We start from the raw sequence: 13,034 nt of genomic DNA, 5'->3' as shown, positions 1-13,034 counted from the left end.
TCATCTTTTCGTTCATTTTACATTTTTTACTTTTACCATCTGATGTAGAATCTCTGGGTGCAGAGCCGGTGGACAATCCAAGCCCTAGTTGATCCTAACACTGTAGTACCACTCTGCATGATCAACACGGACGCAAGAACGCAAGCGCAAAACACCAAACATTCCCGGTTGTCACCATGCTGTCCGTGCTTGTCCCAGCACCAGCTACGCAAAACTGGACATCCCGTGATTACATCGCTCGACATGCTTTGTACGATGGTTTTTTTTAGGATTGTAGGGGCGATGAACTAGGTACTAGGGTTGTCGCGTGGAACGAAATCTTCTACACATGGCGTGTTTCATCAATCAAAAGAGAAAAGGAGAAGTCCATGATAATTTGATCATACTATTATTATTAGCTGCCACCCAACGAATCAAAGAATAATGGAATACTAATGCTAGTAATGAATCGATAGTACTCCCTAGAGCCAAGCTATACAGACACCTTAACCATATGGTAACACCCCAAACCAATCCAATCCAATCCGTAGCCTAGTGTTATACTCCCAATGGAATGCCATTGGCGTCCTAACAAGATCGCCTCAGCTCAGCTGCTCGCCATGCCGGTGCGTCCTCTGGCCGCTGCACCAGCGACGGCAGCCCTGCTGGCCCGGTTACGTCGTCCGCGGCCGCGCGTCTTCATGACGACGGTCCTGGACTCGCCCCACGCCCAGAAGGCCCGCCGCTCCTCGTCGGAGTTGTCGCACTCGGGGAAGGGCCCCGCCGCGTAGCGCGCGGCGTCGTAGCAGACGGTGTAGGTCATCTGCCTGGCCCGGAACGCGCGCATCGCGGCGCGCCTCTGCGGCGTGACCACCGCGTAGTCCGCCGTCATGAGCCCGAGTAGGTCGCACCCGGCGCCGCCGCCGGATCGCGGGAGGCGTAGCAGCGCGGACGACGACGGGTCGGGGACGGGGCAGCCGGCGAGGGAGAGGCGGGAGAAGTCGGATGCGAAAGGCGCGTACTTGTAGTTGACCTTGTACTTGCCGCCCTCGGTGGCCCATGCGGAGCCGTCCCAGATGGTGGCGTACACCGCCATGGGCTTGGCCGGGAAGTCGCCGCCCATGGCCGGGTGGCGGAGCACCTCGCGGATGGGCGTGTCGTCGACGTAGAAGATGATGTGGGTGGGCGCCCAGAGGATGGAGTAGCGGTGCGCCTCGAGCGTCGGGTCGAAGGGCAGCAGGTAGCGCTCCTCCCGGCCGCGGCTGGTGCTGCCGTTGCCGTACACGTTGGTCTGCACCCGCCACTGCCCGCCCCACCGGCTGCCCAGGAACTCGAAGTCCAGCTCGTCGTGCGTCTTCTCGTACACGTCCCCGTTCGACAGCTGCAGCACAGGAAATACGAATATTATTACTCGTTTTTCACACACAAAGATGGTCACTTTTTCACAAAGAAATATCACTGGCAATACACGTACTACTGCTATCTATAGAAATAAATGGCATCATGTGTTTGTAGTACAAATCATGGCGGTATCTTGTTGTGCACAGAAACGTACTAATTCTATTGACTGACTCAGTCTGCAAGAGTATTAAGTTTGTTTAGGTGAGGGTGATGAATGCGGATCGTTGAGAGCGCGTGAGAGGGATTGAGGATGGCAAGGCAACATTTATTCCGGGGGAGCAGGCGGCGCAGCCTTTTGTGGCCACCAGAGTCCAAACACGAGCAAGCCCATGTGGCGCGCCCTGTTGCCTGCCCTGCCTGCGCCACCACAGCCAGCCAACCAGGGCATGGGGTATGCAAGTTGCCATGGTTTTTCCTCTTTAAGATGAGCAGTAGTAGTTGGTGGGTAAATCCTACACGCCATGTGACCATTGACGGAGCAGAGACCCAACGGTTGGAAAGGAAGGAGCGGCGGCAATCGATCGATGGATAAGCAAGAGACTGGTTGACAGGAAACGATGAAGAGATTCGAGGAGGATTGGAGAAAGCACTCACGTAGAAGGCGACGACGACCCCGGCCGTGTAGTCCCTGGGCAGCTTGATGGACGCGCTGAAGAAGCCGTGGAGGTAGTAGTCCGACGAGATGAACCCCGAACCTGTATGCAGGTAGAAGAACACGGCAAGGGGATTAAACAAGGACCCGTAGTAACATCAGGTAGTAGTAGAAGAAACGGAGCGCGAAAGCAGGAGAAACGTCCGTCCGGCGGAGCAAGAAACGCCTCCCCAGATAGTAAATGAACGAAAAGGTGTTTCAGGAATGCTAGGGATTGATGGATTACCGGAGCGCCGATCGAGCAGGAGGCGGGCGGTCCGGCCATCGGCGGCGCGGACGAGGTTGCCGTCGCCGAAGAGCGGCGAGAACCCCTCATCGAAGGCGACGGTCGGCACGTCGAAGGCTGCCACCGCCGGCAGCCACGCGCACGCCGCGGCGGCGAGCAGGGCCGCCAGGAATCTCGCTGTCGACGCCATGGCTAGTATCTAGCAGGGCAGGTGCGCTTGCTGGTTGGCTGCTCTCGACTCGACAGGGCGCCGTCTCTGTCGCTCTCTGAAGAAAACCTCACGCGCTAGCTTCCCGGGCTGTGCCTGCTACCCTTTCGACGGCTCGCTATATACGCGGTACCACTACCACTCTCGGCAGCGACATGGCACTGCACATGCTGAGCTGGTTCGTCGGGTGACGTGCGGGGCCCGCCCTGGTGTTGTGGGAACGGCTCAACTGCCATGGCCCGATGAGACCAAAAAAGGTGAGAGCAAACACGGGAACGGGGTCCGTTCATGAGCTCAATCGATCAACAGGAAAAGGGTAACGTTGCACCAGTCAGTCAGGCACCAGCTAAGCTGTGCTGGTGGTGATGGGGGCTAGGCATGGCCCTAATTGGCGCATCCGCCCTGCCTCGCCTCATCGGGGCGTGGCAGCGCAGTCGCGCAATTATGCACGCACAGTGCTCAGGGCCGAAGCGAGGGACCGATGTGATCACTATTCGAAATGGTAGTAGCAGGATCACTAACGTATCGGAGTCAGGGGTAATGGATGATGGTCATGTGATGTGTTTGGGCTGCTCATAGGAAATCCATGCTATGTTCAAAAAACAAAACAAAAAAGGTGTGTCTATGTCCAAGTTGACTGAGATTTTTTTTTAAGTCTCAGTCAACTCAGAAAAGCGTAACTGTAGTTTAAAGAAAAGTATAACTTGATTCAGTTGCACATTTGTGGCAGAAAAGCGCAATTGCACTTATAGGGTGTGTCTATGTTTAAGTTAACTGAAATTTTCTTAAATCTTAGTCACCTTAGAAAAATGTGCAATTATATTTTTTAAGTTATACTCCCTCCGTCTCAATGCTTTAGGCGTATAAATTTTTCCGGTTTTTCCTCAAAGCTTAAGGCGCATACGAGTAGAATTAGCAAACCTTCCTATTCTGCCCCTCCTTTCCCGTTCGGATCCCTGGAAAATCTAATCGCATTAACACACGATGACCCTTCGTTCTCGCTCGTCTCCCCGCGCGAGCGCCTCGCTTCCTGCGCCTGAGTTACAGCAGCCGCCATCGCCTCCCATTATAGATGATGGCGCCATGATGGATCAAGATCTTCACCGTTTGATTTGGGACCGATCCGTGAGAAACCAAGTTCCCCAATGGTTGAAGATCTGATTCCCTCTGATTGGGGAGACAAATTTGCCATGGATCGACCTCAGCCATTACTCCCGCCGTCCCGCGTGCGTTTAGAGAGAGATTACGGGGAGACAACACGAGGGCGGGGGGGGGGGAGTACGAGGAGTCCGTCTACGTGCGTTGGGAGAACAAGGCAGTTACGCAGGGGCAAGAAAGGAAAAAACATCGTCAAGAATCGCTACGGGAAGGCTCCTTAAGAATCGGGCTGGAAAATATACGCCTAAAGCATTGAGACGGAGGGAGTACATTTCTGACAGAAAAGTGCAATTATATTTTTTTAATAGAAAAGTGCAACTCAAACACTTTACATGTGTGTCTATGTCTTAGTTGAGTGAGATTTTCTTAAGTCTCAGTCAACTCAGAAAAGTGCAACTGCAGTTCAAAGAAAGTGCAACTCAGTTCAGTTGCACATTTCTGACAGAAAAGTGCAATTGCACTTTTTTAACAGAAAAGTACAACTCAAGTATTTTTTTGTAAGTGACTTAGACTTAAGAAAATCTCAGTTGACTTAGACATAGCAAAACCGTTTTTGTAAGGAATTTAGTCTTAAGAAAATCTCAGTTAAATGAGACATAACAAAACTGCTGCGCGGTAGGGCCTGATCAGCGCCGTTAGTAGATTTATTACTGGACGTGGAGGAGGTGGCGTGAAAGGAACGGCGGAGCCACCCGCCGCGCGCGCGCTGCGTCGTCCATATTTGACCGTGATTTTGCTCCGACTGGGACCGGTCGCTGGGCGTGCAGCGTGCTGTCTTCCACCCAGCCCGCCGCTGCCAGTATGGCCAACTAGGCACCAGCTGTACGTGCAGCAACAAACAACGACGTCCTTCTCTTTTCCTCTGACCGTTTGTTCCGTTTCCTTGCTTCATTTCTGTAGCGATGAACCCTTTTGAACTGTGCATATTAAGTGGCCGAAATCAGTTACAACTTACAACTACTACTACACCGAAATGCATGCATATGCACGTACGTACTCGACCAGCCGCCAACAACCATATGCAAGGCATGTGGTCAGTGAGATAGGGTTGGACGACATGGCTCAGGCTATAGCAGCCAGCTAATTGCAGATAATGATAAACGGAGTACTAGTAAGTGGAACAGGATCTCGTCTCGTGGGTTAAGTTAAGTATCCAACGCCGCCGGAAATCCGATAAAATAATGGCCGTAACGGGAAGGCACAACACAGGACAGGATACGAGCAGTGACTCACTCGTCCCCGACAGACATGTCCCTGTTTTCCATGTGCGGCGTCTCCGCGCGCACAAGCAGACCGACCGGTAGGCCCGCTTGCTGGATTCGCATCGATCCAGCGGCCACTCGCGGCGCCGCGCGCAAGCAAGCGCTCCCGCGTCGATCTTCTTCCTTCGCCCGTGAAGACGGCGAGAATCGTCTATCTCTCGTCGTGCCTCTGAATGGTTGACGCGATTTTAGATTTTTAGGTGTGGGCTGTGGAGATGCGGACGCAGGGAATGTGGGGCGAGAAGCCTCTACTAATAATGTTTCGCGCAAAATTAAAACGAAATGCCTCTACCAATCCTGCGTCACACTGGGTAGATAAACACGCATCGTGGCCTGCTTAATTCCGACCGATCGAGAGAGCCTGGCTGCAGGTCCACGCACGCACCAGTACGCCCCATGCAGATGCCGCGGCGCGAGCTAAGGATGAACAACGGTGCGCGCCCACCTTTCCTTTCCCGTGTAGCGCAACTGTGTCCCCCGTGACATGTGCAACAGTGCGCCGGAGGCAGCAGCAGCGGCAAGTTAGGCTTGGGACAGCTCGCCATATAATTGTCGCTCCTGGAGTGTTGATCATGGACGTCGTCCGCCAGGAGTATGTATGTATGCAACGCCATTATTATGTGGTCGAGTTCGCTGACATGCGCGCGCCGCGATGTTCCCCGGGTCAGATCTGCTGCAAAGCCGAACTGCTCTCTCCGGGACGAGATGTGCGTCTCGTGTTGGGCGATCTACGGAATGTATGTCCAGGAATGGTAATTGCGCCGTCGGAAGCGGAGAGGCGCATGCAGGGGCTGAGGATGTGCATTGGATTTGGATTGGGTCGGATCGGTGGTGGGGTTGAGCCGGCGTCGAGGGCGGACCACCCTGGGCCAGCCAGCGTGCAAGAACTCTGACCAATGTGGGGCCTCCGACCGAGACGTTTCGGAGCGCTGGGTCGGCCCAGTGGCCGGCCCGTGAAAGCCCAACATATCAGGAGCCGCAGGTCACGGTTGGCAGGCCCGTACCTCCGGATAACACCAGGACCGCCTGGGCTGGCGTTGTAGAAGCCATCCAGGACCGACCAACGCTCTGCTGCTCTTCACAAAAACCGCACGGTAGAAGAATCCCAACCCCAGTTCTCAAAAAAAAAAAAAAATAATAAGAGGAAAAATCCCAACCCCAGAACTACAGATTCGCAATCGCAGATATCCACTCCTACTTGTGCTTATGTTCGGTTTCCTTCGTTTTTGCAGCGATGATGATGAACACATTTGAACTACTGTAGTAGTGATGCCACGGACAAGTCTTACGAACTAGACGTGCATCAACATCGTTGGACTTGGCGGAACAGTTGTTACGCCTTTTCCCTCACCCAGATTCACAATTTTTTATTTTGAGACAATCCAGATTCGCAACCAAGTGCCACATCAGCCCGAAATTTATAGCTACTACCGTCTACCGGTGCACACATCCGACCGGGCTGGTGGTCTCGTCCACTCCAACCATATATGCAAGCATGTGGTTAGAGCATCTCTAACAGAGCCCGAAAAAACGCAAACTAAAAACGCCGAGTTCAGTGCACCGAAAACACGAGTTCTGTCGAAATTCGCAGTGGCGCAGAATAGAAACCGTATAATGGAACTGAACTCAGGAATTCGAAATGGCGCGGGTAAAATTTAGCGCTGGTCATAGTTCTAGATGACATAGATGCTCCGATTGAGCATACATACGTACATAGTTCTTCAAATTGAAAACGTAATTACTGGTACACCGGCAAGCGCAACCTAGCTAAGCAAAATGCGGCCTATATGACCTATGGCGCGCGGCGGTGCCGGTGCTGGCGGAGATGGTCGGCGGCGTGGAAGATCTTCACGCGTCGTCCTTGTCAAGCTCGACTATTTCGAGCTTGACGCGGCGGACGCGGGCTTCCCGGCGGGCCGCCTCGTACTCCCTGACCTGGCGGACGGCGTCGGCTTCCTCCCGTCGGAAGCGCTGCCGAGCCTACGCGTCGCTGATCGCCTTCGCCTGAGCGAGGACGGTCTCCCCCTCGTCGCTGCCGTGGACGTAGTCCTCGGTGGAGATGGTCGGCGAGCGCGTGGGGACGAGGTCGTCCTCCTCCTCGCTCTCCGCCATGGACAGCCGCGGTTCGCGGCTCGACTGGCCGGTGGAGGAGCCCTCGTCGGCGGGGCCGTAGCGAGCGAGCTTCCCTGGGGGCGTGAGCCCCCAGTTCGTCCACCGGCGAGCGCTCCTCTTCCGAGCGCCCTCGCTCTTGTTCCACTTCCGCCGCTCCGCGTTGGTGCGGAAGACAGGCGGATGCGGCGGTGAGTCGCCACCGCCCAATCACGCGGCACGGCCGCCGGATCCTCCACGGGAAGCCATCGCAGGGCGGCGGGCTTTGGATCGGTTGCTCGTGCTACGTGGATTGCTCGTCGGAGCTGGCGACTAGCGGCGGCGGAGGGAGAGGAACGGCGGAGGGGAGTAGGGTTTGCGAACCGAACTCCCCTCCGCGAACTCTTTTAATACGGAGCGTCCGCTCGATTTTCTCGGGCCCCTGAACTTCGTTTACGGGCCGGCCCATGTATTCGGGCGCTGTTCTGCGCGCGTTTCGGCCCGAACCCGTAAATCCACCGGAAAAGTTCAGTTCCAGCGGGATTTACGGGCTCTGTTAGAGATGCTCTTAGTGGGATAGGCGTGGACTCGCGAAAATTTCATCTAAACTCGCGAAGATTGCACAAGAAGCCGCGGTTTTGGACCCGTCTGGCGCGAAGATCTCCACACCCCGTGAGTAGTCTGTTGTACTCTATTTTTTTCTCCTTTGCGGCAGGGGGTTTGGCTTACCTTTTTCGTTTTGTGGCTAAACGGGTAGTCTTGTTGTTGTACTCTAAAACCTTCTTCTATTAATATTAACTAGTACAAATGCCCGTGCGTTGCTACGGGTCTCAAAACTCATTTATCAATGTACATATATAGAATAGCATCATGCTTTGTGAGCAACATCTTCAACCGAGAAAGAAATATCTCCTACACGAATACTATTCAGGTTACTCTAGCAGTCATCAGTAGAATTCTCAATTGCTCTAATATTTTCCATACAATATGTAGTGTCATCGCATATATCGTTAACCTCCTTGCACTTGATGAAAACTTGTGCTCCTTCTTCCTCACTTCAATAGTTATATTGCCAAAGAGACATTTGTTGAAGGGTAGACATTTCAGGTATTGCACCTAAATAATACTTGTTCACAATTGAAACTTATATTTGAGAGAATGGTTCCATACCAACATGAGGTTCAATAGCAAAGCTATACCAACATGAAGTTCAATAGCAAAGCTAGCTTCCTAGAGGGCAAAGAAGTAAATACTATGAGTGAAGGGATCCAAAATTCTTTGCGGCTGTAGTTTAGTCAGAGACTGCCAGATCGAGAGACATTGTTGACCTTCAGCTAATTTCTCTCCCAGCTCTTCCTTTCTTGCATCGCCATGAGGAGAGCAACCTGCGGCCGCCGCCATCGTTGTGGGCGCTCCCAATCATCAGACACCTACACAACGCCCTCGACGCGCATCACAAGTCAAGCTCCCAGCCATATCGATGCCGTCCCACATGCTCTCTCCGTTCATAGTTCCCGGAGGTCGACGACCCTCCGATGCCTCTTATCGCACGTGTGGCGAGCAGGAACGGGTGGCAAATGCCGTCTCCATCTCGTCCCTCCTCGATCCCCTCGTCACGCCTCTCCTCCTTCCAGCCACCCGTCGATGCCATCATGCTAGGACGCCGCCTGCTCCCGCTCTTCATCGTTCCCGGATGGCCTTCTCGCGCGCATGGCGAACAGGAACCAGCGGTTCTCGAGTGGCCTGGGCCCTCCGGCGCCTCTTCTGGCACGCGTGTCGAGTATGAACGGGCGGTTCTTGGGTGGCCTGCGACCGTAGCGAGACAGGGTATAACAACTGGTACCATGACAGGGTAGTATAAAGGGATTTTGTGAGAGGGCAAAATAGTCCAAAAAAAGAACGGGCGGTTCTTGGGTGGCCTTCGACCGTAGCGAGATGATATTGTATTCCGTTGCAATAAGAAAAACTCCATGAATTTCTTCAACATTGTATCCTGCAATTATGTGAAGATTAACATATTACAGGTCCACAAAATTAATATGCGGGATATCATACAATAATAAAACCAAAAGACTATTTTATGACTATTTGAACGAAACAAGATGGTAAAATAACTCTTGGTATTAACATGTAAGCAGCAGCTCCCACGCATGAAAGCAAAATAGTGTAACTTATTGCAAAACAAAATAAGTGACCAGAGAGCAAATTAGTGTAACTAAATTGATGTATACAATCTGATGCTATCATCCTATTCTTGTATTGTTGATATTTCACAAACTATTATCCATTTGTAATGGAAATCATCAGTAACTAAAGTTTGGTCAATCAATACATCAGATAATCAAGCTGCACATAATTGTCACTAATATCAATAATCATGCTACTACCAGTTCAACACAAATCAAGGATCAAATTTCTTGAATATTATACCTCATTGTGACCTACTACCTCAATTTTAACCAAGAATTACTTCAAATACATAAAAAAATTATTTCAAATACATTGCGTTCTCGTTTTACATGCTTTTTGTTTAACCAAGAATTACTTCAAATACAAAAAAAAATTATTTGTATGAAATTAGCATCATTAGAAAGTTCTTTTCGATATGAATCCAACGGTGCTAATTACATATAATATAATCAAGATTTTGTTGCTCAATTTTTATGGTCAAAGTTCGTTTTGAAACGGAGGTAGTATTATGGAGCCCAAAGTTAGCTTGCAACTGTGAAAAGAACAAATAATAGATCACGCATTCTTCCCTTGCTATACCAAATTGAGGAACAAAGTAGACTTTCATTCTTGCCAATATGGTTGCGCACTATACAGCCAAAAATTCCTGTCTGTCAAATAATGTTAGTACCTGGATGCAAAAGGGAACCTGAATTCCTGTACACAACATGAACTCTCGTGCTGATATTGAATAATATGAGTGTTAATTCTGGAGTATTTCTGCTATCTCATTCAGCACTCGCTAATTCTTGCCAGCTGGGAGGGAGAAGACATCTGAAGTTATGGATATCCTGAAGTCAGCACATGTGCCTTTCACTGGAACTGATTGCAAAACAAAACCATAGCTGGAAGCAAATACCTCAGTGTAGCAGAACCTGCAGCGTCTCAGTTGCGGAGGATTTGAAGTACTCTTGGGGCGAGCTCCCAACTGGCAGTAACAGCTAAGCAAAAAAGCGACAACCATGAGCTAATAGGTGTACAATCATATTACATTACTCTGTTCTATAGTCAACCTCTCATAATCTTCACTTTGGAACAATTGCTCTTCTCTGTTGTGTATTTCCATTAGATGACCAAAAGTGTTGAGCATATGCCTCCAACTCAACTTGAGCTTATCCACATCACAAAAGCATTACCTGTGAGTAGTATGCAAGTAGCGGATGGTTCTCAGTATAGAACACAAGCAAATGTGTAAATAGGAGTAAACAACTGCATTCAGTTATGTACTGCTGAAAAGCAGGAATAAAACTGCGAGATAAAAACAATTGCAGCCAGCACAAATTATCGTAGTAGAAGATGCGAGAAAGTAACTGCATAATGGGTATGCGTACCTATGAAAAAGTCACGATAAGAATAATACTTATCACGACAAGATATTATTTTAAATGGACTGTCGGAATGAACACATCAAGAGGCTGGAGAACAGAAGTACCGTGTAAAATAGCAGTCTATACACTTTAAAAGTACAGACGCTGCCGCTGATGAGTAGAACACAACCTAGAAAATATAAGAAAAACTAAAATGTGAAACAACTTGATTCCATGTACAGAGTATGCGTTCAGAACCGTAAAAACTTAATTCAAAGGTATGATTTCACACCTCCAAGTCCACAAGACATGTACAGTGAAAGTGCTAAAAAAGGACATGTAAAGTGAAATGACTCAAATATGTTGGAAAAAAGATGCAAGTTCTGTTCCAACACCAGCTACACTTGCAAACTAAAAATGGGCCCTATCAGTTTAGTGCATTAAAAACGTTCGAGATGAGATGAACTTCTCAAGATCACTCGTTTATAAGAAATGTAATTTACCAATGCCAGGGTACTGAAATTATCCTAAGCTTATGAGAGACACAATTAAAAATCAGAATAGATCTGCATTAATTACCTCGAGCATAGCTGCTATCCAACTGTCGGAGATACAAGGACACGGACACAATTGTCAACTATAAGAATCACAAAAGGAAGCCTAATCCATGTGTCGCAGATCTGAATAGTGCACAACCTAGTTTTTAAGTTGACAATGTATAGCATCTACGGAACATGCATAAACATATCCATATGACCTTTTCCTTTCACAGTAATTGCCCTTTGCATACATAGTTCACAACATAATGCATGCGAATAACGATCAGTATCTTTAGCTGCCAAGGTCTCTCCCAAGTCAAGGGGCATAGGCCAAGCACCAAGCCATGCTCCTATCACAACTCCATGGGAGGGCGCACATAGATCATGTAGTCCACAACATCATATGATGTGCAATTACTGGCATGTGAGAACAGAAATCTACTATGACCTTAGGTAAGCATGTACAATACAAATGCGCTCTAACATCATAAGTTGTACATATGTAGAAAAATAAAAAATAAACTGAAAACACATGAATTAAAAACTAAACCTGTATTCTGGTGCAATATTGAAATCGACATGTGAGAATCATTTTGTTTCTATGGATGCTACTACTATAAGGAAACCAAGGTATCCGACGAAAGTCATAACACGAATATAAGGGACATTATGTGAATAGAACCAAACCTGGTTAAGAAGTAATTTGACATGCCAATTGCTTTGAATTTGAGAAGATGTCAAACTGAAATAGGAGGGAATCCAGTAAGTCCATAAGAAAATGTCTGACTCTCAGAATTATAATGAATGAACATAATCATTTTGTTGACATCTGATATATATTGAACTAATGAATGTACAACACAATAGATGTTCAAACCATTGCCTACCAGCAATTTTCAGTTATTGGAGCGTGCAGCTTCAAATGCCCCTAGACAGTTCATCCTTCTTGGTTCTTCTGTTCGATTTGCAATATCAATCCCCAATCACTTGGCCAAACACCAGAACTAAGAAAGACCCAGCGGTAATCAAGGAAAATCTCAGAATCCGAATCAAATCATCAAAGCGGCAACGGAGACTGCAACATACAAGGGAGCAGCCGACCAACTTCAGTTAGTGGCCTCTACGGAAATCATCAATGTTTCCATGCATCTATCATCTAATCAGTTCGCTTGTACATTATTATATATTTACCTGTTGTTAAATGGATTTCATACTGGATCTAGATCTAAATGTTAGAACACAAAGAATCTTTTGAATAATTAGTACGTGTGGAATAGAATTACAGTACATGAATCAACCCGCGATTTCTTTTTCTTGATGAGGTGACCATCCTCGATTCTCCATTCGGACACACCAAAATCCCGAAGCCACCGGCCCCCGCTCCGTACGCCAGTGCAAGCTCCGAGCTGCACGACCTCTTCCTCTACAGCCCCACCCTACGGTCCCAGTCGACCGGGGAGAGGTCTTGCGGAGGGGAGGAGGACGGGGAGGAGGAGGACGGGGAGGTGGAGGTGGGACGGGGTTGTGGAGCGGACGACTATCGGATGTCGAGCTTGAGGTGTAGCTGCTCGCTGGCAGAGAGAGGCGACGGAGGAAGGGGAGGATGGCGGGCTGGCGGCGCTGGAGAGGATGGGAGGGTTTGCGTTTTGATGAATGCGTGGAGGAGGCATAGACAATCGGAATATTTCTTTGGGCTTGGCCCATATGGACGCGTGCGGGATAGGCGGGGAGGCGGACAAAATACTTCGTCGAGCCTGCGGAACCGTACGACGAAAGTTTGGTCGTAGTGGGAGGAAGGCAGAATAGGGAACATGTTCCTCCTTTTTAAATTAACTAGTAGAAATGCCCGTGCGTTGCCACGGGTACTCAGATTTTTTTTCTCAATGCATATATATTTCACAACTTACTATGAAAATTCAAAATAAATTAAGGATATCATAATGTGATAATACCGAACGCAATAACAAAACAACATGGTTGTGCAT

At 49.1% G+C, this 13,034-nt stretch overlaps 1 protein-coding gene and 1 long non-coding RNA gene across 8 annotated transcripts; both read right to left on the bottom strand.

Annotated features, from left to right (window-relative positions):
- Positions 1 to 369: 369 nt before the first annotated feature.
- On the bottom strand, positions 370 to 2,570 carry LOC127306581 (probable xyloglucan endotransglucosylase/hydrolase protein 27). The gene is made up of 3 exons (XM_051337237.2): positions 2,259 to 2,570; positions 1,975 to 2,075; positions 370 to 1,360 (listed from the first exon to the last, which is right to left on the bottom strand). The coding sequence occupies exons 1-3, from the start codon at positions 2,446 to 2,448 to the stop codon at positions 587 to 589; spliced, it is 1,065 nt and encodes a 354-aa protein (XP_051193197.1). The 5' UTR covers positions 2,449 to 2,570; the 3' UTR covers positions 370 to 586.
- Positions 2,571 to 8,101: 5,531 nt separating this feature from the next.
- Positions 8,102 to 12,705, bottom strand: LOC127306582 (uncharacterized). 7 transcript variants are annotated; one of them, XR_007854726.2, is made up of 7 exons: positions 12,338 to 12,705; positions 11,937 to 12,124; positions 10,535 to 11,791; positions 10,217 to 10,339; positions 10,063 to 10,144; positions 9,835 to 9,977; positions 8,102 to 8,967 (listed from the first exon to the last, which is right to left on the bottom strand). It is a non-coding gene; the product is annotated as an uncharacterized lncRNA (long non-coding RNA). The 7 variants fall into 7 exon arrangements; XR_007854727.2 differs by having other exon boundaries at positions 10,636 to 11,791; XR_007854728.2 differs by having other exon boundaries at positions 10,217 to 10,700; positions 11,090 to 11,791.
- Between the last annotated feature and the right edge of the window lie 329 nt (positions 12,706 to 13,034).

The sequence above is a fragment of the Lolium perenne genome, chromosome 6 (genome assembly GCF_019359855.2).
Source record: "Lolium perenne isolate Kyuss_39 chromosome 6, Kyuss_2.0, whole genome shotgun sequence".
In the NCBI taxonomy this organism is placed as follows: domain Eukaryota; kingdom Viridiplantae; phylum Streptophyta; class Magnoliopsida; order Poales; family Poaceae; genus Lolium; species Lolium perenne.
This window is presented reverse-complemented; position numbering and strand designations above follow the sequence as displayed.

What these genes read in the sequence shown, in the direction of transcription:
- LOC127306581 (XM_051337237.2), bottom strand. Translation starts at nt 2,448, where the DNA reads ATGGCGTCGACAGCGAGATTCCTGGCGGCCCTGCTCGCCGCCGCGGCG. An exon ending in CCTGCTCGATCGGCGCTCCG is followed by an intron (nt 2,076 to 2,258) that starts GTAATCCATCAA and finishes ACCTGCATACAG; the next exon opens with GTTCGGGGTTCATCTCGTCG. An exon ending in GGGTCGTCGTCGCCTTCTAC is followed by an intron (nt 1,361 to 1,974) that starts GTGAGTGCTTTC and finishes CCTGTGCTGCAG; the next exon opens with CTGTCGAACGGGGACGTGTA.